General features: G+C 38.0%; 1 protein-coding gene across 1 annotated transcript in view; it reads right to left on the bottom strand.

Annotated features, from left to right (window-relative positions):
• The window catches only part of COBLL1 (cordon-bleu WH2 repeat protein like 1), a 168,812-nt gene that overhangs the window by 5,712 nt on the left and 140,428 nt on the right, over positions 1 to 22,672 (bottom strand). Inside the window, exons 8-14 of the mRNA XM_027559078.1 lie at positions 15,930 to 16,083; positions 15,384 to 15,458; positions 14,756 to 14,866; positions 11,473 to 11,707; positions 10,361 to 10,455; positions 4,957 to 6,914; positions 521 to 697 (exon numbers count right to left, since the gene is read on the bottom strand). Of these exons, the coding sequence (XP_027414879.1) occupies positions 521 to 697; positions 4,957 to 6,914; positions 10,361 to 10,455; positions 11,473 to 11,707; positions 14,756 to 14,866; positions 15,384 to 15,458; positions 15,930 to 16,083 (2,805 nt within the window). The remainder of the gene's footprint in view (positions 1 to 520; positions 698 to 4,956; positions 6,915 to 10,360; positions 10,456 to 11,472; positions 11,708 to 14,755; positions 14,867 to 15,383; positions 15,459 to 15,929; positions 16,084 to 22,672) is intronic.

The raw sequence follows: 22,672 nt of genomic DNA, 5'->3' as shown, positions 1-22,672 counted from the left end.
CATTATTAAAACTTGAATTTCTGCATTAAGTCTCATCTAAATTCCCTACATTTTTTTAGTTTAGCCTATAAAACTCCTCCCCGCTTAACCAGCCAATCAGTACGGTAGTAACTGATTACTATAGGAGCCAGGACTGAAAACGCAGGCTCTTACAATATCGCAGCTTTTCTGGAATAAAGGAGGGACTTTCTTTCTAAAAGACTCTTTCTTGCTGTGCTAACACAGTTTCTTAAAATAAGAGTCTGGGGCACTTTCTATATATAGTTATATAATAATGAGCAAAACTTGCTTTCTGCACCTGGCTCATGTTTTGGAAAACAGACCTGACGTAGTTTTAAGGATGTGTAACACTGAGAGAGTCCAGAGCTTATACTTCAAAAATGACCCTTAACTTATAAAAGGGGAACTTCTGGCATCTTCCCTATTCAGATTTAAAAGCCAGAAAACAATTTCCCCTAAGTATTAGTTTGACAGTGTTGAAAATAAACCCGATGTCACCCATCTGATAAAGAAAACTTACCCTTTTCAATTTGGCAGCAGCCTCTCCAGAACGAATTGCAGTCAGCAAACTCTGTCGGATCTGTTCTGGGTCAGAGCTTTGGAATGTCGAAGAACTTTGTCTCTTAAGGGTGAACGACGGGCAGTCAGTTGGAGATGGTATTTGAGGATTCTGTTCATTATGTGCAGAATTATTTTCCTATAAAAATAAATGTGAAAGTTATATGAATACCAGGTGAAGAATGGACCAGTGTTCAAAACACTTTCATCATCAATAGCTCTTTAAGAACCCCCATTTGCTACACTGGTGCTTTACACTATTTCCTTATCCTCTGAGTTATCTCTGATGTCAGGCTCAGCTGGAAGATAAGGGCCTTACTTTCCCTCATTTTGAACTCAGGAGGCTAAGGAAGAAAAGTGATATGTCTCTTTGTTTCACAGTGCCGTGGTAATTTTACTGTCCTTGAGTAAATGAAATAATGCTGATTTCTCCAATAGAGTCAGTTAGAAGAGACAAAGTAATAATAAAAATCCAGACTTAAAAAAACAAAAACAAACTCATTTTCATAGCTCCAATATATTAGTATTATGAAATTATTTTTGATGGTACAAATGGACAAATATTGGCAATTTCATACTGGTTGAACCTAGTGCATCTTCTAATAAAGGAGTATTAATGACTATGTAACAGCTTATTTTGTCTTTCTAGAAGTCACTGGGACGAAGTGATGCCCATGTTTTATTTTTCCCATGAGACTGAAAATAAATATTAGAAATTTAAGAATCAAAATTTTAATTAAACTTCTTAGAAAGGAATATTTAGTAACTGATTTCATTGGCAACTATATTCAAACAATCTTAAAAATGTCTTTTTCAAACTGCCAAATAAATATCTTTATAAAAGATGAGTTAAACAGAATTCAGGCAATAGCTCAAAAACTGTTATTATCTAAATCAAGCTTCTGTTGTTTAGAAGTGGTATTCCATTCTAAGAAAAAAACACAGGCTTTGCTCCCAAGTAAAGAATTAATCTCTAGATCATATATCTCTTCCTGATATATCAAAGTAATAAACAAAAATGCAAACTATAAAAGAATATTTTTCAAGGTAAATATTGCTTTAAATTATGGAAAAATCTTTACTTGTCAACATGGTTAATGTTCTGTTACTCTGGGAGTGTTTGAAAAAATAGCATAAGATACTTCTGGAACTGTCATACAAATATGAAAGTATTCTTTAAACACTATCATAAAAAGTACACAATGTATTTTTTTAATTGCATGGGGATTATCATAATTCATACTGTGAATTGCATCCTCTAACTATACTACTTGAATCTAGCAAATTATATCATTTAGTTGATCCAACATGAAGTCAACAAATTCTCCTTTTTGTACATCACTAAGGTCAGATATGCAGATAACACCACCCTTATGGCAGAAAGTGAAGAGGAACTAAAAAGCCTCTTGGTGAAAGTGAAAGTGGAGAGTGAAAAAGTTGGCTTAAAGCTCAACATTCAGAAAACGAAGATCATGGCATCCGGTCCCATCACTTCATGGGAAATAGATGGGGAAACAGTGTCAGACTTTATCTTTTTTAGGCTCCAAAATCACTGCAGATGGTGATTGCAACCATGAAATTAAAAGACGCTTACCCCTTGGAAGGAAACTTATGACCAACCTAGATAGCATATTAAAAAGTAGAGAGATTACTTTGCCAACAAAGGTCCGTCTAGTCAAGGCTATGGTTTTTCCAGTGGTCATGTATGGATGTGAGAGTTGGACTGTAAAGAAAGCTGAGCGCCGAACAATTGATGCTTTTGAACTGTGGTGTTGGAGAAGACTCTTGAGAGTCCCTTGGACTGCAAGGAGATCCAACCAGTCCATTCTAAAGGAGATCAGTCCTGGGTGTTGTTTGGAAGGAATGATGCTAAAGCTGAAACTCCAGTACTTTGGCCACCTCATGTGAAGAGCTCACTCATTGAAAAAGACTCTGATGCTGGGAGGGATTGGGGGCAGGAGGAAAAGGGGACAACAGAGGATGAGATGGCTGGATGGCATCACCGACTTGACGGATATGAGTTTGAGTGAACTCTGGGAGTTGGTGATGGACAGGGAGGCCTGGCGTGCTGCAGTTCATGGAGTCACAGAGAGTCGGACACGACTGAGCGACTGAACTGAACTGAACTGAAGGTTAGATGGTGGTTAATTGATATTTTGGTGAACATGTAACTGGAAAGTTGACACTGAATTAACAAAATGGGAAACAGTATTTTTCACAGAGCTAGAACAAATAATTTCACAATTTGTATGGAAATACAAAAAACCTCGAATAGCCAAAGCAGTCTTGAGAAAGAAGAATGGAACTGGAGGAATCAACCTGCCTGACTTCAGGCTCTACTACAAAACCACAGTCATCAAGACAGTATGGTATTGGCACAAAGACAGGAATATAGATCAATGGAACAAAATAGAAAGCCCAGAGATAAATCCATGCACCTATGAACACCTTATCTTTGACAAAGGAGGCAAGAATATACAATGGATTAAAGACAATCTCTTTAACAAGTGATGCTAGAAAAACTGGTCAACCACTTGTAAAAGAATGAAACTAGAACACTTTATAACACTATACACAAAAATAAACTCAAAATAGATTAAAGATCTAAAGGTAAGACCAGAAACTATAAAACTCCTAGAGGAGAACATAGGCAAAACACTCTCTGACATAAATTACAGCAGGATCCTCTATGACCCACCTCCCAGAATATTGGAAATAAAAGCAAAAATAAACAAATGGGACCTAATTAAAAGCTTCTGCACAACAAAGCAAACTATAAGCAAGGTGAAAAGACAGCCTTCAGAATGGGAGAAAATAATAGCAAATGAAACAACTGACAAAGTATTAATCTCAAAAATATACAAGCAACTCCTGCAGCTCAATTCCAGAAAAATAAATGACCCAATCAAAAAATGGGCCAACAGACATTTCTCCAAAGAAGACATACAGATGGCTAACAAACACATGAAAAGATGCTCAACATCACTCATTATCAGAGAAATGCAAATCAAAACCACAATGAGGTACTATTTCACGCCAGTCAGAATGGTTGCTATCCAAAAGTCTACAAGCAATACATGCTGGAGAGGGTGGTGGAGAAAAGGGAACCCTCTTACACTGTTGGTGGGAATGCAAACTAGTACAGCCACTATGGAGAACAGTGTGGAGATTCCTTAAAAAACTGGAAATAGAACTGCCATACGACCCAGCAATCCCACTGCTGGGCATACACACCAAGGAAACCAGAATTGCAAGAGACACATGTACCCCAATGTTCATCGCAGCACTGTTTATAATAGCCAGGACATGGAAGCAACCTAGATGTCTATCAGCAGATGAATGGGTAAGAAAGCTGTGGTACATATACACAATGGAATATTACTCAGCCATTAAAAAGAATACATCTGAATCAGTTCTAATGAGGTTGATGAAACTGGAGCCTATTATACAGAGTGAAGTAAGCCAGAAAGAAAAACAGCAATACAGTATACTAATGCATATATATGGAATTTAGAAAGATGGTAAAGATAACCCTGTATGCAAGACAGCAAAAGAGACACAGATGTATAGAACAGAACAGTCTTTTGGACTCTGTGGGAGAGGGTGGGATGATTTGGGAGAATGGCATTGAAACATGTATAATATCATATATGAAATGAATCACCAGTCCAGGTTCAATGCAGGATACAGGATGCTTGGGGCTGGTGCACTGAGATGACCCAGAAGGATGGTACGGGGAGGGAAGTGGGAGGGGGATTCAGGATGGGGAACACATGTACACCCTTGGCGGATTCATGTTGATGTATGGCAAAACCAATACAATATTGTAAAGTAATTCGCCTCCAATTAAAATAAATAAATTTATATTAAAAAAAGAAAATTACATATTTAAACTCTGATTTTAATTTAAATTATATATAACAATATTTGGTAAGCTCAGGTTGAGTGTATATGACAGTGCAGAGCTATGTTGTTTATTTTATCTAGTCTTTGATGCTGCTTATGTTTTTATATAATTAAAACAATTTATTTTGCTATTATGGAGAATTGGAGAAGAAAATAAAGTAAACCAGAACATCCAGGAAAGTTTTCAACAAACTGAGATAAGCAAAACACAGAAAACTAGTCAGAACTATAGTACAGTATACAAATGTATGAGCAAAGAAACTTTAAATATTTGCTACTGAGGTGATTATATAATGACCTTATAGTAATATTTGATTAAATTATATGAATTATAATGACTGAGAGTAAATAATCAGATTCTATGTATTACTACTCGTTTTTTTCCCCTACAGCATCTTGATTGCAGATTATGAATTAAGTAACACACGCTTGTTAAACCCATTTAAGTCATGTTGTATAAGAATCCCCCATTTTATAAAAGATTACATTTACCTTATCACTCACACCTAGTTGTGGCATGTTCCCAAAAGTACTGACAGAAGGAATCTTCCCTTTGTCTGCATCAGTTGGAGTTCTGGCAGAGGCACCCTTGACCTCCTCACTGCATGACTCTGTAGGGCTTTTGCTGAAAGACTGTGACCGTTTCACCACAGCGAGGGCAAACGGTGAAGGAGCAGAGCTGGAGTATGGTCGTGGGGCACCAAAAGTTTTCAGAGTTTTCAGATTCAGTGTTGCTAACTGACTCTTGGGCAGAGGAACAGGTTTGGAGGCCACGGGAGGAGGGGGAAGGGAGGCGGCCACGGGAGGAGGGGGAAGGGAGGCAGCCACGGGAGGAGAGGGAAGGGGCGAGGCCACGGGAGGAGGGGGAAGGGAGGCGGCCACGGGAGGAGGGGGAAGGGGCGAGGCCACGGGGGGAGGGGGAAGGGGGAAGGCCACGGGAGGAGGGGGAAGGGGCGAGGCCACGGGAGGGGGAAGGGAGGCGGCCACGGGGGGAAGAGGAAGGGGGAAGGCCACGGGAGGAGGGGGAAGGGGCGAGGCCATGGGGGGAGGGGTAAGGGGAGAGGCCACGGGGGGAGGGGGAAGGGGGAAGGCCACAGCGGGAGGGGAAAGGGGCGAGGCCACGGGAGGAGGGGGAGGTGGAGGCGGCGGCGGAGAGGCCACAGGAGAAGAAGAGGTTTCAGTAGGCTTCTGATTGCTGTCATCATCAGTGTTTTGAACGTGTGGCTGTGGAAGAGATTGAATAGTTTTACTTAAGGGAGAAAGAGCTGGCTCTGGAGGAGGTATTGTATCTCTTTCCACCTCTTTCTTTAATTCCTTTGGAGTAGGATTAGAGGCAGCTTGAACACTCTTGGCGGCTGCAGATGACACATAGTGATCTGAAACTCTTTTTTGCATCTGCAAGAAAAAAGCACTTGGTTTGGAGTGAGGATTAGAAACCCGTGATTTAAATTTTGACTCCAAAATATTGTTTATATCTTCCAATTTTGGCGCAAAAGGAGCTGTGCCAGTGTCACTCGTCATTCTGGGAGGTTTCAGAGGATTCACCATTCTGCTGCGGGTAAAGCGCTCGTCACTTTGCATCTGATGCTCTGTTCTCAGGGTAGGCTTTGATTTCAGGTCTGCTTGTGACTCCTTTGGGCTTTCAGAAATGACGAGATCTTCTGTTTGGATTGTAGTTTCTTTCACATTCTCATAAGTGTCCTTTTTCCCTAAAGTATGTATCTCCCGATCATTTTTATACCCTATGGTTTCCGATTCCCAATCTTTTGATATTTCTAGGGAGCGAGGAGGCACTATTTTATAAGTAGTCATCCCAATTTTGGGTATGTACTCTCTTGTAATTTCATTTGAAGGTTTTGGCTTGGGATTATAATCTTGTCTGTAAAATGGATAATTCTTTACATAAGAAGCTGTTGGATTTTTATCAGTTCCGTCTACAGTAGGCAAAAGATTGTCATTACCATGTGCACAAGTTGGATCTTTTAGGGCGAGTTGCTCTTCTGTATATACAACAAGGGGGCCCTTACTCCTGAATTTTCCTGAGATATCTATAGAATCTTGTGGGCTTAAAGATAAGTGTTGAGTTGATTTGTTGTTACTTGAAGTTTGCACACTTTCATCAACTTTGACGTCAGACAAATTATGATCTTGCTGATCCCCATCAAAACTGCCACAGGAAGGGATTGTCTGAATTGCTGCATCTTGCATTTTTGTCTTTTCTGCACTGGGTTGAATCAGGTTTGGATCTGGTGCTGATGAAACAGCAAGATGATTTTCTTTGTAACGTCCAGCAGTATCAGTTTTATATGCCTGATAATTTGATAGTCTGTCAACTTCTATGTCCACGTTGTTATTTTTGGCAACACCTGCTACATTGATTTCTGTTCTCCTCACTCCATTTTTCATATTATTTTCTGTGTTTGTTGGAATGACAATTATTTCATGTTGATCTGCTGAGAGAAAAAATATAAAGTATATGAAAAAAATAGAAAAGTGCAAGTTTGCAGTACCCACCCTCCCCCAAAGTGAACAGGTTGGTTTGAATTCTACAGATAAATATTCAGCACACCAATTATACAGTAATTATACAGGTAATGGCATACAGAGAAAGTGGCATGGACTTTGGGATCATAGAGACCTGAGTCAGGAATCCAGCTTGACTAATTACAATCTGTATGGACCACATCATTTTACTCACCCCGTTTGAGCCTCAGATGTCAAAAACAAAACTATGTATTATATATCACTTATGTAACAGTAACATGCTTATTAGGATACCATATTGCCCAAAACAAGTACTCATAGAAGATAGCTATGATTTTAAGATGATATTTCAGTCTTTGTTAAGAATGACAAAATGATACTGACAGATTTTTAAAAATGTTTTTGTTCTGTTTTTTTACATTTTGATTCTGTCTTTTCTATAATCCGTAGTATACTTATATTTCATTTAGCATTTGTTAGGATTGTTTCCCTTTTAATGTTATCAGTTTTACTTATGACAGACCACAAAACCTTACCTTTAAGAGCTGAAATAAAAACAACCTAAGTTATTGTCTGACTAATTAGGTGTCCTTGCTAAATAATTTTAGAGGATTTTGTTTTCAGTCACAATATGGGGTGGTTTCAACTACATTAAAAACAACCATGTGGGTTTTTATTTTCTTCTCTATGAGAAAAGATAACTTTATTTTTCTCATGTTAGAATCCAGGTAGAGAAAACAAACTTTCCTCTCCCAACACTACTTTTCCTCTTAATTTTAATTCAGACCTCCTGAAAACAAAAATCTTTTGCCAGTGTCTAGGTTAACAAAGCAACAGTTGCCAGCCAACAACATGATGGCAAAGAGTTGGAATGAGGCTTCTGGAAGGAAACAGAGGCTTATGACTGAGCCAAGTGATTCATATATACTGTCGTCCTCTAGTCAAGTACCATGAAGAATCATTTCTTCCGAATAACCAGCTAGCCCTCTTCTTCAAAATCCTTGGTGGCCTCTCCTTTCAGATATGACAGTTTGCACAGCACAAGTGAAGTGTGGGCCTTGGAAATCAAATTGTGAATGAATGTCAAGTATTTCTCTATAGTTTATAATCACTCACTTTCACCTGTAAGATAAAGTTCACTGTCTAAACTATAAAATGGATCCTCTGTGAAAAATGAAAAGAAAAAAAGGAGCCTAAATGTATTTCCTTTTCTCTTCCTTATTTCTCATTTTCCACTGAATATAGATATATCCCAGTTACAGAACGGAAACACTTTCTAAAAAAAGGTAAATAATTATAAAAATATATTTTTAAAATGAAATTCCCTATAATAAATCCTAATTTATTGGTTTTAGAGCTTCTTCACATTTTCTGTGGGTTATAATTACTTTACCATTAGCTACTGAATTTCTCACCAAAATTTCAAAAATTTCAGTGATTGCCAGGCCTACAAACACTACTGAATTCATTAGCTTTTCCTGCTACATATCTGCTGATAATGCAAACAAAATGTCAGTGAATAGACAGGCTATTTTTCAGAAATGGCCAGTAGAGGGAGAAGGTATATTTTGTACTATACTATACTTTCCCCTACTCAAAACTGACACGAACATCAACCACCTGATGAAAGGATCATTTAGATAAGTGCACAGTTTAGGTTTAAAGAAAAAAGGAGAAAAGCAGAATAAAATTAGTTCTAAGGATAACAAATTATTTTAAAAACCACCTAGAGTTGATAGTGGTCATTGTAAATCAAGTGCAAATCAAAATAAGTATATTACAGAAATGTGCTTGGGACCCTAATACTAATATGATACCCAGATCTTTGCAAAAATGATTTAATTTTACTATGATTTTAAACAGTAAGCAGCTTTTAAATCACATCTCAATAGAAATGCTATTGCCATCATAATATATGTTGTTAAAAAGCTGCATCAAGAAGAAAAAATGGGGAAATTATGTACAAGTATATCAGTTGTACACTTGTATCTCAGGAGGTTATTGACCATAAGGACAATGAATCAAAGACATTCATATTCAAATTAACCAACACATACCACATGTATAAAGTGTCATATCTATATACAGCTGTCTATCTTGTTTGTGACATTGGGATAATCCAATACCTATTGAATTTATATATGTATCTATGTATCTCCGGAGAAGGCAATGGCAACCCACTCCAGTACTCTTGCCTGGGAAATCCCATGGACAGAGGAGCCTGGTAGGCTATAGCCCATGGGGTCGAGAAGAGTCAGACATGACTGAGCGACTTCACTTTCACTTTTCACTTTCATGCATTGGAGAAGGAAATGGCAACCCACTCCAGTGTTCTTGCGTGGAGAATCCCAGGGATGGGAGCCTCACGGGCTGCTGTCTATGGGGTCGCAGAGTCGGACACAACTGACGTGACTTAGCAGCAGCAGCATATATCTCTCTCTATGTTTTCTATGGATCTTAACCTAGTTTTATGTACTAACATAATAGATTGGATTTGAGAATAAGCCATTTCCTTCATATCCCCTTAAAATACCATTGTGTATTCACTGCAATTCTGATTTGTATAGTTTCTTTTTTCTGAAATTCAATCCTAACTATATATTTTAACTGTTATCTCAGTATTCTGCTAGGTTCCATAAGAAATTCAAACAAAGTATCAGATACAATTTCTCTGATCGAAGACTGTCCAATCTAGTCAAGTAGTTGAGACACAGAACTACATGGCTTCCGGCAGTCAAGCAACAGAATAAGTGAAGTGGCAGGATTTGGATAATAGTTGAATGGGTGAAGATTATTTTCCAGACAAAGATAATAATAAAATAACCATAGTTCTAATGATAGAACTGAGTGAAATATATATGCCATGAGAAGGAATAAACTATCTTGATTTGGAGGTATGGGGGGAGGAGTAGGAAATACTGGTAAACTTTATTACATGATTAGATGGCTTGAGCCTGAAATATCAGGCAGACAAGTTTTACCCAAGGTATATCAACTTGACTATGAAATAAAACAGGCTTGAGTTAGGGAGTCAGTAGAAGGAAAAAGAAGTAGATCATAAGTATGCATAGAGTATACATTGGTAAGATTCAGAGCTAAGTTAGATAACCTCTAAGATTTAACAACAACATCATCACAAGACATGGTAGTGAGAAGCAAATTTTGGAATCAATACATATTGAACACATACTGCCTGAGTTCAAATCTGAGGTCTACCATTTACTGTGGGACCTCAGGTGAGTTATGTAATATCTTTGTGGATCAATCGTCTGTAAAATGGGACTAAAGTAACAATACCCATTAATGAGTTAGTATACAAGATTAAATGAGCTAATATCAAGTGTTTAAGAAAGGTCCTTGGCATACAGTATGTGCTATGAAAGTGTTCGCTATTAGTGCTTATGGAGCTCACCTCTCTCTTGGTTTGGGTCCAGTGACTTCAGGTTTCTTACACTGTCAACTACCGTCTCTTTGTCGCTTGAATTACATACCATAATGTGTAGCCTTCTGTAAAAATGATATTGTATGTTATATATGATACTATTCAAACACACACTCACACAACAATAAAACAGGCAATAATTTCCAAAGACAGACTGGAACAATCATCTTTTTCTGCCAAATACTGGAAATTTAATAGCAAAGAAAAAATAAAGCTAAGAGGAAATGGTGCTATAAAACATTAGCTTTCATATGTGGCCCTGTAACAAAGCAAGATAGTAGAAGCTTGGTAGGATGGACAGTTTCCCCAAGAGAGTATCTTTTTCTTATTATCAATTATTATCTTTTAAAGAAAAAGGAGCTAAATGAAATTTACTTTCATAGACATTTCCCTTACATCTGGCAAGGTCACCTTGTGACAAGTCAGAATGTGAATTAACTTCACTGGGTGTTTTTTTTTTTTAATGATAGAGGAGTTTAATTTGGAGACAATCTCATGCAAATTATAGTAAAACTTTGATAAAATGGTTTATTTTACGTTCTTGATTTCATCTTTATTCATAGTGTGGTATTTCTAACAGAATGTAAGTGTACTTTATTATGACTTTCTATTTCTAGAACCAAGGGGAAAGTGCATTCTTTGCTTCACAAAATTGACTGTAAAAATGATTAGTGGCTTAACATCATATTCTAATATGCAGAATTGTTTTATAAACCAGTCAGTAAAAGTTCTTTAGGAGTATTGGTGCAAATTGAGATTATATATTTCATTTTGGCCAAATAGGTAACAGGCAAAACAAACACAACAGAAACAAAAATGCTAATCATACTCATACAAAATAAGTACATGTTGTGGTTTATCTGGCACAGGGACACCAAAACCATTGGATTTGATTTTATTTAAAACCAATCACATGTAAATAGATACTCTATGAATAAAGTTTTTTTAATGATGGTAAAAGGGATAAAGTATAAACTAAAGAAATGACTTCACTTGTGTTTAAAATATCATTTCTGTATTTCAGAAGACTACTATCAGTTAAACAAAGCACCGCCACCACTTCTGGCGTATGGACTACTTACTGTTCATCTGTGTTTCTAGTTCCTTGTTTTTCTTCTTTGGAGTTTTGTGAGGACTCTCCAGTAGCACTGCCAGGGCCTGAGTGAGGATCATTTTTCAGTGTATTTATTATATCAGTAGATACAGTAGGAATGTCTTGTGACTTCAGAGAAGTATTTTCAGCCTCATCTTTAGGCATTTCACTCAGTTCTTCCTTTTCATCTATCTCTTCAAGGCTATAATCAGAGCTTATTCCAGCTACAAAGAAATGAAGATATAATCCTAAATAATAATTTGTCTCATTTATCCAATGCAATTCTGGCAAGGAAGGAATTTTTAAAATAATAATTAGCTGGACTCTTTTAAATTCTGATTCAAAGCTAATAGTAAAATACTTGTCTAATGGTGAATAATTATGTTAATGTATAATCAGATTATCTCAGACATGCATTTCTAAAAATATGCTATCGCTCTAGGTTTTCTTTGTGGTAGAAAAAATGGTTACTTAAGCTTATAAACTTCAAGTTATATATTTCATTTAAGAATGTGTCTTTCAATTTAAATGACTTTTACCTTGATCCAATAGCATTAAATGTAAACAAAAAGAACACAAATTTTTAGATAGTCTATAAGTGTAATTATAAAGTGTGACTCAGTAGTGATGAGTACTGTGATTGAGAATTGTCTGAGCATCCTTTAAAAACACTGATGCTCACCTCTACTGTACATCTGTTAAATTGGAATCTCTAAAGGACAGGACCAAGAATTTTTAAGATTCTTTGGGTGATTCTAGTGTGTAACCAAAGTTAAAAGCCACTTACTTAGATGCTTAATATAATTTTTAAGATAATAGAATAAGCATTATGCTGTGAAAATTGATTTTAATTCCTATTGAGTTTGATTCTCAGAGGCAACTTCCATTAAATCTTTTCTCTATATTATCAAAGTATAATGAGCATATACCTTTTAAGCAGATACACATATATTTCCTTCTCTTTTTCTTGTTGGTTTATTTAATATAAATGGAACCATCATGTATCTGATGTTTTCAACTTTTGTTTCTCCACTCAACTGTATCTTAAAGGTTGTCCCATATCAATATGTATGTGTGTGTATGATTCTTTTCAATAGCTGTGGTTAATATTTTGTTGAATAAAATGGTTTTATTATTATTTCTAACAACAAATGGCCAACAGGGTAAAAGACAAGGAGCCATCCTAAGTGGTTAGTGTCCACACTAGTTCTGAAAGTATATTTAAACCAAAGAATGAAGTTTTGGATCTCTGCTTATTTGAATATAATTCAGTACCTCCACCCACACAATAGCAGCTGAACAAAGTTTAATTTTGCCCCAATTGAGGGAGGGAAAAAAAGTAGTATAGCATTGAATTGTAGTGATCTGCACATCTACAAAATTTAACAAAAAGTTTAATATATTTGAAGAATATTTGAAATACTTAAAATGTATTTGTCTTTAAGCATATAGACAGTAGTATGCCATTTGTGATTTTTAATAAATATGGGGAATTTTAACAACATTTTTGTTATAAATTGAAAAGTAGATTACTAAGAAAAAATAATTTGACTCTAAGTAAACTTATATATATAAATATGTGCCCATACTTATACATCCAAGTCTTTATTGTGACATGAAATAGTTATTTTGATGCCAATGTACAATATTCTGCCTTTAAAGTAACTATATAGATATGACATCTATATAGTAAGAACGTATTTACATAATTTTAAAAATGTATCCAGGAAAACTTAATGGCCATTACGGTTTAGATGCAAGTTGTTTTATAGATGGCTCCTTGATATATGCTAAGCTCTTTTGAAATCAACCGAGGTAACATTTAGCAAATTATTGATCTTTCTCCCTATTTCTCTCTTCACAATCACAAGTATTTTATATAGATACACAATTTTAAGCATGAGGTCCTCACTGAGAAACTGGTCCTAAAATATGAAGAATGAGTCACATGTTTCAAAAGTCTTTTCAAATTATTTTTCTGGGGTTTTATGAAGTGAAGTCGTTCAGTCGTGTCCAACTCTTTGCTACCCCATGGACTGTAGCCTACCAGGCTCCTCAGTCCATGGGATTTTCCAGGCAAGAATACTGGAGTGGGTTGCCATTTCCTTCTCCAGGGGATCTTCCCGACCCAGGGATGGAACCCAGGTCTCCCGCATTGTAGGCAGATGCTTTACCGTCTGAGCTACTTATACTTAGTAGTTATAAGCATTATATGTGTGCATGCTCAGTTGTGTCTGACTTTTTGTGAGCCCATGAACTGTAGCCCACCAGGCTCCTCTGTCCATAGAATTCACCAGGCAAGAATACTGGAGTGAGTTGCCATTTGCTACTCCAGGGGATCTTCCCAACCCAGGGATTGAACCCTGCATCTCCTACACTGGCAGGCAGATTCACCGTTGTGCTACTTGGGAAGCCCAAGCATTATGTAGGCTTTCTTAAATAAATTCATTCCTGTCATTAAAAGTCTTAGAAAAGGCTGTGATTCTTTTAAAAAAAATTCTAATCATCCAAGAGCACTTTCACACTTTGTTATTTGATTAGTACAGATTTTCCCAAGCTTTAAAAAATATTAAATCAAGTTTGTTTACTCATACTATGGTCAAATGACCAAATTTTAGAACTACAACAATAACAACGATTATAACAAAATGAGGTGGGGGCTGTGAACAATGAATACTTTTCACAGATGTTATATCGCAACTATCATATTTCAGCTTCATACATTCTAAGGGAAGACAATTCACTTTCAAAGAACAGAATATCCAAACCTTTAGTGTAGTTTGAAGATACAACAACTCCCAAAGTGTGTTTAAAAAAAAAATTTACAAAAATATCATTTGAAAGTGTAATTATTGAAATTTACTTCTATAATTTGAATATATTTATCATAATTTTTTCAATCCTTCTAAAGGTTACAAAATTGAAACAAAAATAAAATTTAAAATATTTAAAATTCACAAAATTCAATTGTGTAAAAGAAATTCAAATAAACATAGTTTGTGGCATCTTATATTATTAAAGCTTAAAATTTCACTAAGCCTTTTGGGACATCTTGTATATTTTTCCTGGAAATAGTCAAAAGGGCAAAATTGTTTGACAAACACTACCCTTTGCTAAAACAGAATTGTATTAGATTAAAGCTATTCTTGTGAACTTTAAAAAAAAATTCATTTATTCAGAAAAATGCTCACTGTATCCGACACTATTGTGGTTGTTACATGAATTATTTTCACTTTCATTTTTAGCCACTGAGGAAAGGCCAGGTAACTTACAGGGCAGAGATGTGGCAGCAGCCTCAGGCGTTCCAGGGCACCCCGAGACAGGGGCTTCGGCGGGCAGCTGGGACACAGCGCACTGTTCATTCCCAGGGCCGAGGGAGGCTTCTGCCAAAGAAGTAAAATCTGTGGTGATGGCACTTAGAAAATAGAATTAAGCAAACAGAGACCGAAAAGCATTTTGGAAGAAATTATATTTGTCACCATCACAGAATTAAAATTCTGATTGCTGTATTTCAGGCTCTGAGCTCAGGAGGGGAATATTTTTCATTTCATACTGTATAATGTGGGTGTTAGCCACTCAGTCATATCCAATTCTCTGTGACCCCATGGACTATAGCCACCAGGCTCCTCTGTCCATGGAATTTTCCAGGTAAGGATACTGGAATGAGTTGCCATTTCCTTCTCTGATCTTCCCGACTAGAGATTGAACCCATATCTTGCGCACTGCGGGCAGACTCTATCAACTGAGCTACCAGGGAAGCCCCTCCCTGGTGGGAAATGGAGTCAAAGTATCTGTATCTCCTTCATGTACAGAGCATTACAAGTAGCTTCTAACTTCATTCCCCAACTCACTGGAAGTTCTTTCTCAGTGGTTACAAGATGAGGAACAGAGGTGTCATACCTGGGCTGGACAGGCCCTCAGAAGAGCTCACTTCTACACCACTGTCGGTAGGAACTGCAGGTACTGACTGCGTGGCTAGAGGACAGAAGAGACACAACCTATAAGCAGGCAGGTCATGTTCACCAATGAAACGATTCCTTACTAGCTTAACTTAGTGACGTTTATATAATTCAGAAAGAAATAGCCCTAACCTCGTTAGAAACCACTTTACTTGTCTAGCTCTGATACAGCTAAATCTGGTTAGATTCCCAATCCTACATGTAGTCAGTCCTGGAAAGATAGTATCTTCTTAATAGACTCAAATTATAATATGCTCATTTTAGGATCATGGAGCTATACAGCTTTACACTTTGTTAGGTTGCAGATTTTTCAAAGGTGGTGAGAATAATCAGGGACTATCTAAGTATTACTATTAAAATCAATTAATTAAAAGTTAAGTTTAAGAACTATTATTATTTAATAAAAAGACATGATTTATAACATATCATATCTGTTGTCTAAAGAAAATACAGCACAAATTAATGTTAATGGGAAAATTAACATTACCAGTCACATGACTGTTCTCATCACTTTGCAGCAGGACTGTTTTCGAGGGCGGGGAAGGTGCTTTTCGCTTTGTCCTTTTCAAAGATGAATTCCCAGCAGATGTGCTGCTGAGCTGCAGAGAACCCGTCCTCACCCTGCCTTCTCCATAGGAACTCTATAGAAAACAAAACAACCAAATGGAATTTCCATTCAAAAATGAACAGCAGGCTTTAGGAAGACACTGACCTTTCCTTTCAAACACATCACATGCCAACATGGAGCTTACCAGTCAGGAAGCATTTACAGAGTAACTGCAATGTGCCAGAAATGGATATGTAAAGAAAAATAAAACATGGTTCTTCTCAAGAAAGTCAGGCTAGAATGGGAGGCAGGCATATAAACAACTAATTAAAATGTACATGACTCATAAAAACTAGCTTCCAAAGAAAAATCTAGAGGAAACTACTGGAGTAAAGTCAGAAGTGAAAAAGGAAAGAATATTTGTACATTGAGACTGGCTTGATCTTTCTCTTGTTAGCACAATACATCAATGACAAACATTTCAAAAATCTATATGTTTACCAAAAGCAAGGTCATCTGAGGTCCTTGACTCTATACCCAGCTGACGCTCACACTCACAGCATGTGACTGTCAGCAGGCTGGCCACTGCCTCCTGGCCCATCGCCATGTCATCTTGCTCTTGCCCTTTACAACAAACCTGCTTAAAAGAGTTATTCATAATTTTTTTCTCCCATTTCTCATCTGCCACTTGAACCCCTCCAATCAGACTTCTCTCAATCTTTGATCCATTAAAACTATTCCTGTCTGTGAGATAATAGAAATACATAAAGGTCTCTGTCCCTGTTGCTGGCACAGAGCTCCTAAAACCCTTGAACTTTCCTAACTGACAAGAACACTAGAATCATCTCTTGTTCTAATATTGGTCTTGGGCCCTGGTTCCTGCCACACATCTGGTGAGCAGAAGTGAAATGTTTTGTGTGAGTAGCAGAGAAGACTCAGGGAAGAAACACATAGTAGGAAAGAACTGGGTTTTCCCTACATTGGTAGAAAACTGAGTTTTTACTTTCTACTATGAAAGTCATCAATGACCTCTTCCCTGACTAAATCAGAGGTTACTTCTTCAGTTCAGTCACTCAGTCGTGTCTGACTCTGCGACCCCATGAACTGCAGCACGCCAGGCCTCCCTATCCATCACCAACTCCCAGAGTTCACCCAAACTCACGTCCTTCGAGTCAGTGATGCCATCCAGCCATCTCATCCTCTGTCGTCCCCTTCTCCTGCTGCCCCCAATCCCTCCCAGCATCAGAGTCTTTTCCAATGAGTCAACTCTTCACATGAGCTCACTTATTGGACATATTAGCAGCATTACATAGCTGACCATCCTCTAAAGTCTCTTTTTTCTTACATCCAGAATACTATATCCTTATTCTGCATACATCTAACTTTCTATTTCTGTGTGCGTTCCTTTTCATCTAGTCCTTGGACATATTCTCTTTAATATCTATGGTCACTCTTGGTAATCTCCACTATCTCTAGGTTTTCTGTATTATTTATATTATTTACAGGTCTTGAACCTTGTATACATATTTTCTATATTTATTTATATAAATAAATATTTGTATTATTTATATGTTGGTGATTCCAAACTATGTCCCCATTCCTGGACTTCTGTCTGATCTTCATTTAGTATCAAAGCCCATTTCAAACTCAGCATGTCTAAAACTAAGATCCTGATAATCCCTCCTTTCATCTCCCCCATTAAAAATAATCCTGTTCTCACAGTCTTCCCTGTTTCAATAAAAAGCAAGTCATTCTTCCATTTGTTTAGGCCAGAACTTATGGAGTCATGCTTCCTTATCCCGTCTCTCACACTGCATATCAAGTCCATCCTGTTGGCTCATCAGGTTCGACTGCTACCACAGAGTCTGAGTCACCACTAAGAACCTTCTACCTGGATTGCTTCTTCCACACTGCTTCCCTACAGTCCTTCCGCAACATAGCAGCAAAGGTGCCTGTTGAGACAAAAATCAAGGGGCTTCCCTGGAGGCTCAATGGTAAAGAATCTGCCTGGTCAAAGCAGGAGACACCAGTTCAATCCCTGATCTGGGAAGATCCCACATGCCAGGTAACAACTAAGCCTGCATGCCACAACTACTGAACCAGTGCTCTAGAGCCCGTGAGCTGCAACTACTGAACCCTGTGCCACAACTACCAAAGCCTGCATGCCTAGAGCCCACGCTCTGACACAAGAGAAACCACTGCAATGAGAAGCCCACACACTACAGCCAAGAGTAGCCCACCCTCAACCCAACTGGAAAAGGCCCATATGCAGCAACTGAAGACCGAGCACAGCCATAAATAAATCTTAAAAAAAAATCAGGTGAAAGCACTTTGTTCAAAACCCCCTAATAATTTCCCAAGTGATACAGAAAAGCCAAAGTCCTTGTAATGACTTCTAAGGTTATCAGTGACCCAGCACCTAGATCTTTCTGACCTCCTTCTCCAAGTGTGGAGCGGAGTGAGCCACACTGGCCTTCGCGCTGCTCCTTGAATGTGCCAGAAGGAGTGTTCTCACCTCAGGATGGTTGCCCTTGCTGTTCCCTATCCCGGGAATGCTCTTTTTGTAACTTAACATCTTACCCTTTCATTTTCTTCAGGTCATTTCTCAAGTGTCACTTCTCAGTGAGCTCCTCCTTGACTCCCTCCCCCCACCCACCCACCCACACACAATCTCTCTTCCTAGCTTGATTTATGTGCTTGTGCTAAGCCAATTCAGTTGTGTCTGACTCTTTGCAACCCTATGGACTATAGCCTGCCAGGCTCCTCTGTCCATGGGATTCTCCAGGCAAGAATACTGTGGTGGGTTGCCATTTCCTATTGCAGGGGGTCTTCCCGACTCAGGGACTGAACCCACATCTCTTTCGTACTCTGCATTGGCAGGTGGGTTCTTTACCACTAGTGCCACCTGGGATATTTACCGTCAATGTTTAATCTTTCTCTAACAGACTACAGGATTGGCCTGTTTACCTTGTTTATTGTTGCTTCCACCAGGTTTGACTCAGGGTCAGGATGTTTTTTCCTCCTATTTTGCTCACTGCTGTATCTCCAGAACAATGTCTGGTTCATAGAAGTTTCTCGATAAATATTTGTTGAATGAATGAGAGAAATGGACCAAAAATTGCCTTCTTCATTTGTAAATAGAGGCTCTTGATAAATTTGGAGAGTATGTAAAGCTTGGGCCATTCCAATCTTATGAGACAATGTAAGTACAGCTAAGGAAAGCAGTATAGTTCATAAGATGTTTATTAGTCATTATGTTCTGCTACACACCACAAAAAGTTCAGCCAATTACTCTTTTGAAATATTGTCATATTTCCGTCAGAGAAGGAAGAAAGCTTGCCCTCCCAGAGAAAATTTTGAGTCAGCTGTTGTCAGTGCCTGCTCTGTTAGGTACCAAAGTGGAAGGCAAATCATCTCACAGGGACAGAAGCAGGGTCTGGTCCACAGTGGCAGGCACTTGGCGGAACACACCTCTCACTAAGGTTAAGTCATCTTAACAAGGGGTCAGGCAGGGTGGCACCAGGCTGACCTTATCAGTAGCTGAAACATTAGACTTCTGTACCAGTTGATAAATAGCTGCAACCATCAATCTCCTCTCCTCTCATTACTCTGGTCCCTTCTACAGAACCCTTTGCTGCTGCTAAGTCGCTTTAGTCATGTCCAACTCTGCACGACCCCATAGATGGCAGCCCACCAGGCTCCCCTGTCCCTGGGATTCTCCAGGCAAGAACACTGGAGTGGGTTGCCATTTCCTTCTCCAATGCATGAAAGTGAAAAGTGCAAGTGAAGTCGCTCAGTCGTGTCCGACTCCTAGCGACCCCATGGACTGCAGCCCACCAGGCTCCTCCATCCATGGTATTTTCCAGGCAAGAGTACTGGAGTGGGGTGTCATTGCCTTCTCCACAGAACCCTTTAGACGTCTCCAAAATCCAGCATGAAATGAGTTAGAACCTGCCACCCAAACCCAGATTTTGATTCTGAGTCACTAAAGCCAATTCTGATTAAATCAGAGGGTCACCCCCTGAAACACCTCACCTGGATGGGCATATGGGTGGGTCCTCACCCATATGCTGCTTGGACCTTTAAATAATTAGGAGAAAGACCCTTGATGATAAGAGATGAGAAAGGAACGTAGTGATAAATCAGGAGTATTTAAACATCATTTTGAATAGAACATAAAGTTTAAATAAAAACCTTCTTATGATGATGTGTCTGTGTTTGGAAATGTTCACTTGCCATCTTATAAAAGTAACAAATTTAGGGACGGTTAGGAAGAAGGCCAAAAATTCTCCTAAAACAATGTGGCACTTCACTTTTTGAAACACTGATCTAAAATATCAAAAGCAGTAAAAATGTCATTTTATTTCTTGATGAGGTTACTTCTGTAAAGCCCTTTTCAAGTAGGCCTCATTCCTATCACAGACCTAGTTTATCAAAAGAAACACAGTAGGTGATCAGGAAGTAACTGGTAAGTGCATGAAGCCATGGCTTCATCTGGTCCTCCTAATTCTACGCTGACGCCATGTTTCCCATCTCTGGACTGATTGCTCTCATGTCATCTGAAAACAACTTGTGTTCCCCTTCAGGTCAAGTTCCCAGCCACAGTCATTTATTGGTCTTTTCTATGACCTGACAAAAGCAGTCACAACATGAATTTCTCAGACAACTATATCTGTTTAAGAGTTAGAGCTCTTAAAATTTGATTATAATATTATAAAGCAGATAGCACAGAAATTAAAAAAAAGGGAGAAATGTATATACAGAGATTCACAAATTTATATGGACTGAATAACTCAAAGACAGAGTAAAAATAAACTCATGTATTTCATTTATCATCCTAGAGGTCTTAAAATAAGCTAACTTTTTTTTTGTACAGGATATTTATATTTCTATGGATAAATAATTTAAAATTTATCAAAATATACATATTTCAGCATCACAAATGTTGAACTATTTTTAGTAGCATTTGTGAAGACAGTTGAGGGAATGCATGTTAGAAGGGCAAAGCCATGAATGTCTTGCAGGGAGCATATGTTTTATAACCTTATTCTGTAAGATTTACCCCCTTCCTCTATTGTACGGGTGTGTAATGAAAGCAAATGGACTTGTGTTTCTAGACTAGCACATGGGTCATACAGACTTAAGAACAAAGACCTTTGAAGAGAACATGATCATCACTGCGTGTGACGAGGTCAACTTATGTTAACTATATCACTTGATTCCATGCTATAATTAATGATAAGAGCTTACTAAATTGATGACAAAAATGTAAACTTAACGGATGCTGTAAGATGGACCAGGCAGGATTTTTTAAGGACTAAGAATGATGAGTTTAAAAAATAAGCCTCAATTAGTGATGGGAATATTACTTTCATTTTGAGATATGAATGATATTAGCATTCAAAGAATAGCTTAATATACATTTTTTGTTGTCCTATAAGAGAGCGCCACAAGAGTTTTTAAATTTGTGTGTGTGTGTGTTTAGAGGCTGTTAGAAAAGAATTTTAATCAGCTAAGCAGCAGCCAAGAGAAAATCAAACTTGGACTTATTCCATGTTAATTAAAATATCGCTATTAAGATTAAACTGAAGGAACCCCTGGATCCTATATGAAAACATTTCTCTTGGGTAAAAACCTGCAGAAAAAGAAAGTGCATTTAAGGTAGAAGACCTAGGTATTTCTAAATAGACTGTAGCCAAGAAAACTGGCATGTGCCTTGGGATACTTGTAGAATAACAGATCCAGTACACACGTATCCAGTACACAAGTAGTACGTCTACTTTCTAAAAAGTAGACATACTAAACTAACGCAGTTATTTAAGTAAACACATGAGTTCCTACATAAAATATTAAAGAAATAAAAAAGGGTGAGGAAGGGCATTATGTATTCTTCAGCCCCATTTTGTTCTGCGCACTTCAGGAATATGCTCCTTAATCGACTCCCAGTGGTTCTACTCTTTCATTCATCAGGGTTGAGCTACCCAGGATGTTGAGTATGAATCTGTCTAATTGGAGAGAAGTTTACAGAGGGTTTGCAAGCTGGAAGAGAGGCAATGTAATGGTTACCAAACACAGGGGCTTTGGAGTCAATGCCAGGGCTTGCACCAGGAGAGCATAGCGTTTACTGTCCCTGCAACCTTCTGCTTCCTCCTCCACAAAGTGGGACAAGTAACAGTACCTGCTTCACTGGGGTTGGATGCTCATGTGAAATGACCTGTGTCAGGCACGGGGTGCTGCACCTGGTACAGGGAACCTGCTCCACAAATAGTAGCTCATGTTATGACACATAATTTGCCTCTTTTCAAGTATGTGAAAGTGTAAATAGGCCAATGCCAGTTATAATTAGGGGTTAGAGCAAAAAGTATAGGTAAAAGGAGGTATTTAAGACTGGTCCTTTCTTTAGTGCTGGTGGTGCTGGGAGTCCTACTAGAGTCAGTCTCAGTTATAGTCAACCTCAAACAACTGCAGGAGCTTGTGCTTAGTCCACTTTACAAACCAATTCCACTGTGTGTAAAACTCCACCGTAAGTCACTTCAGGCAGCTTCATCATACCTTCATCAGACGTTAAAGGAGTTTAATAAAAGCTAAATGTTTAATACCAGTTTGTTAAATCTTAGTGGGGGGGGGGGTGTATTAAAGTATATAAATCTGAAATATTTCATACATTTAGTGCAAACATTTAA

Source organism: Bos indicus x Bos taurus, chromosome 2 (assembly GCF_003369695.1).
Source record: "Bos indicus x Bos taurus breed Angus x Brahman F1 hybrid chromosome 2, Bos_hybrid_MaternalHap_v2.0, whole genome shotgun sequence".
Taxonomy (NCBI): Eukaryota; Metazoa; Chordata; class Mammalia; order Artiodactyla; family Bovidae; genus Bos; species Bos indicus x Bos taurus.
The sequence above is the reverse complement of the archived record's forward strand: the minus strand, read 5'-3'. Positions and strand labels throughout refer to the sequence as shown.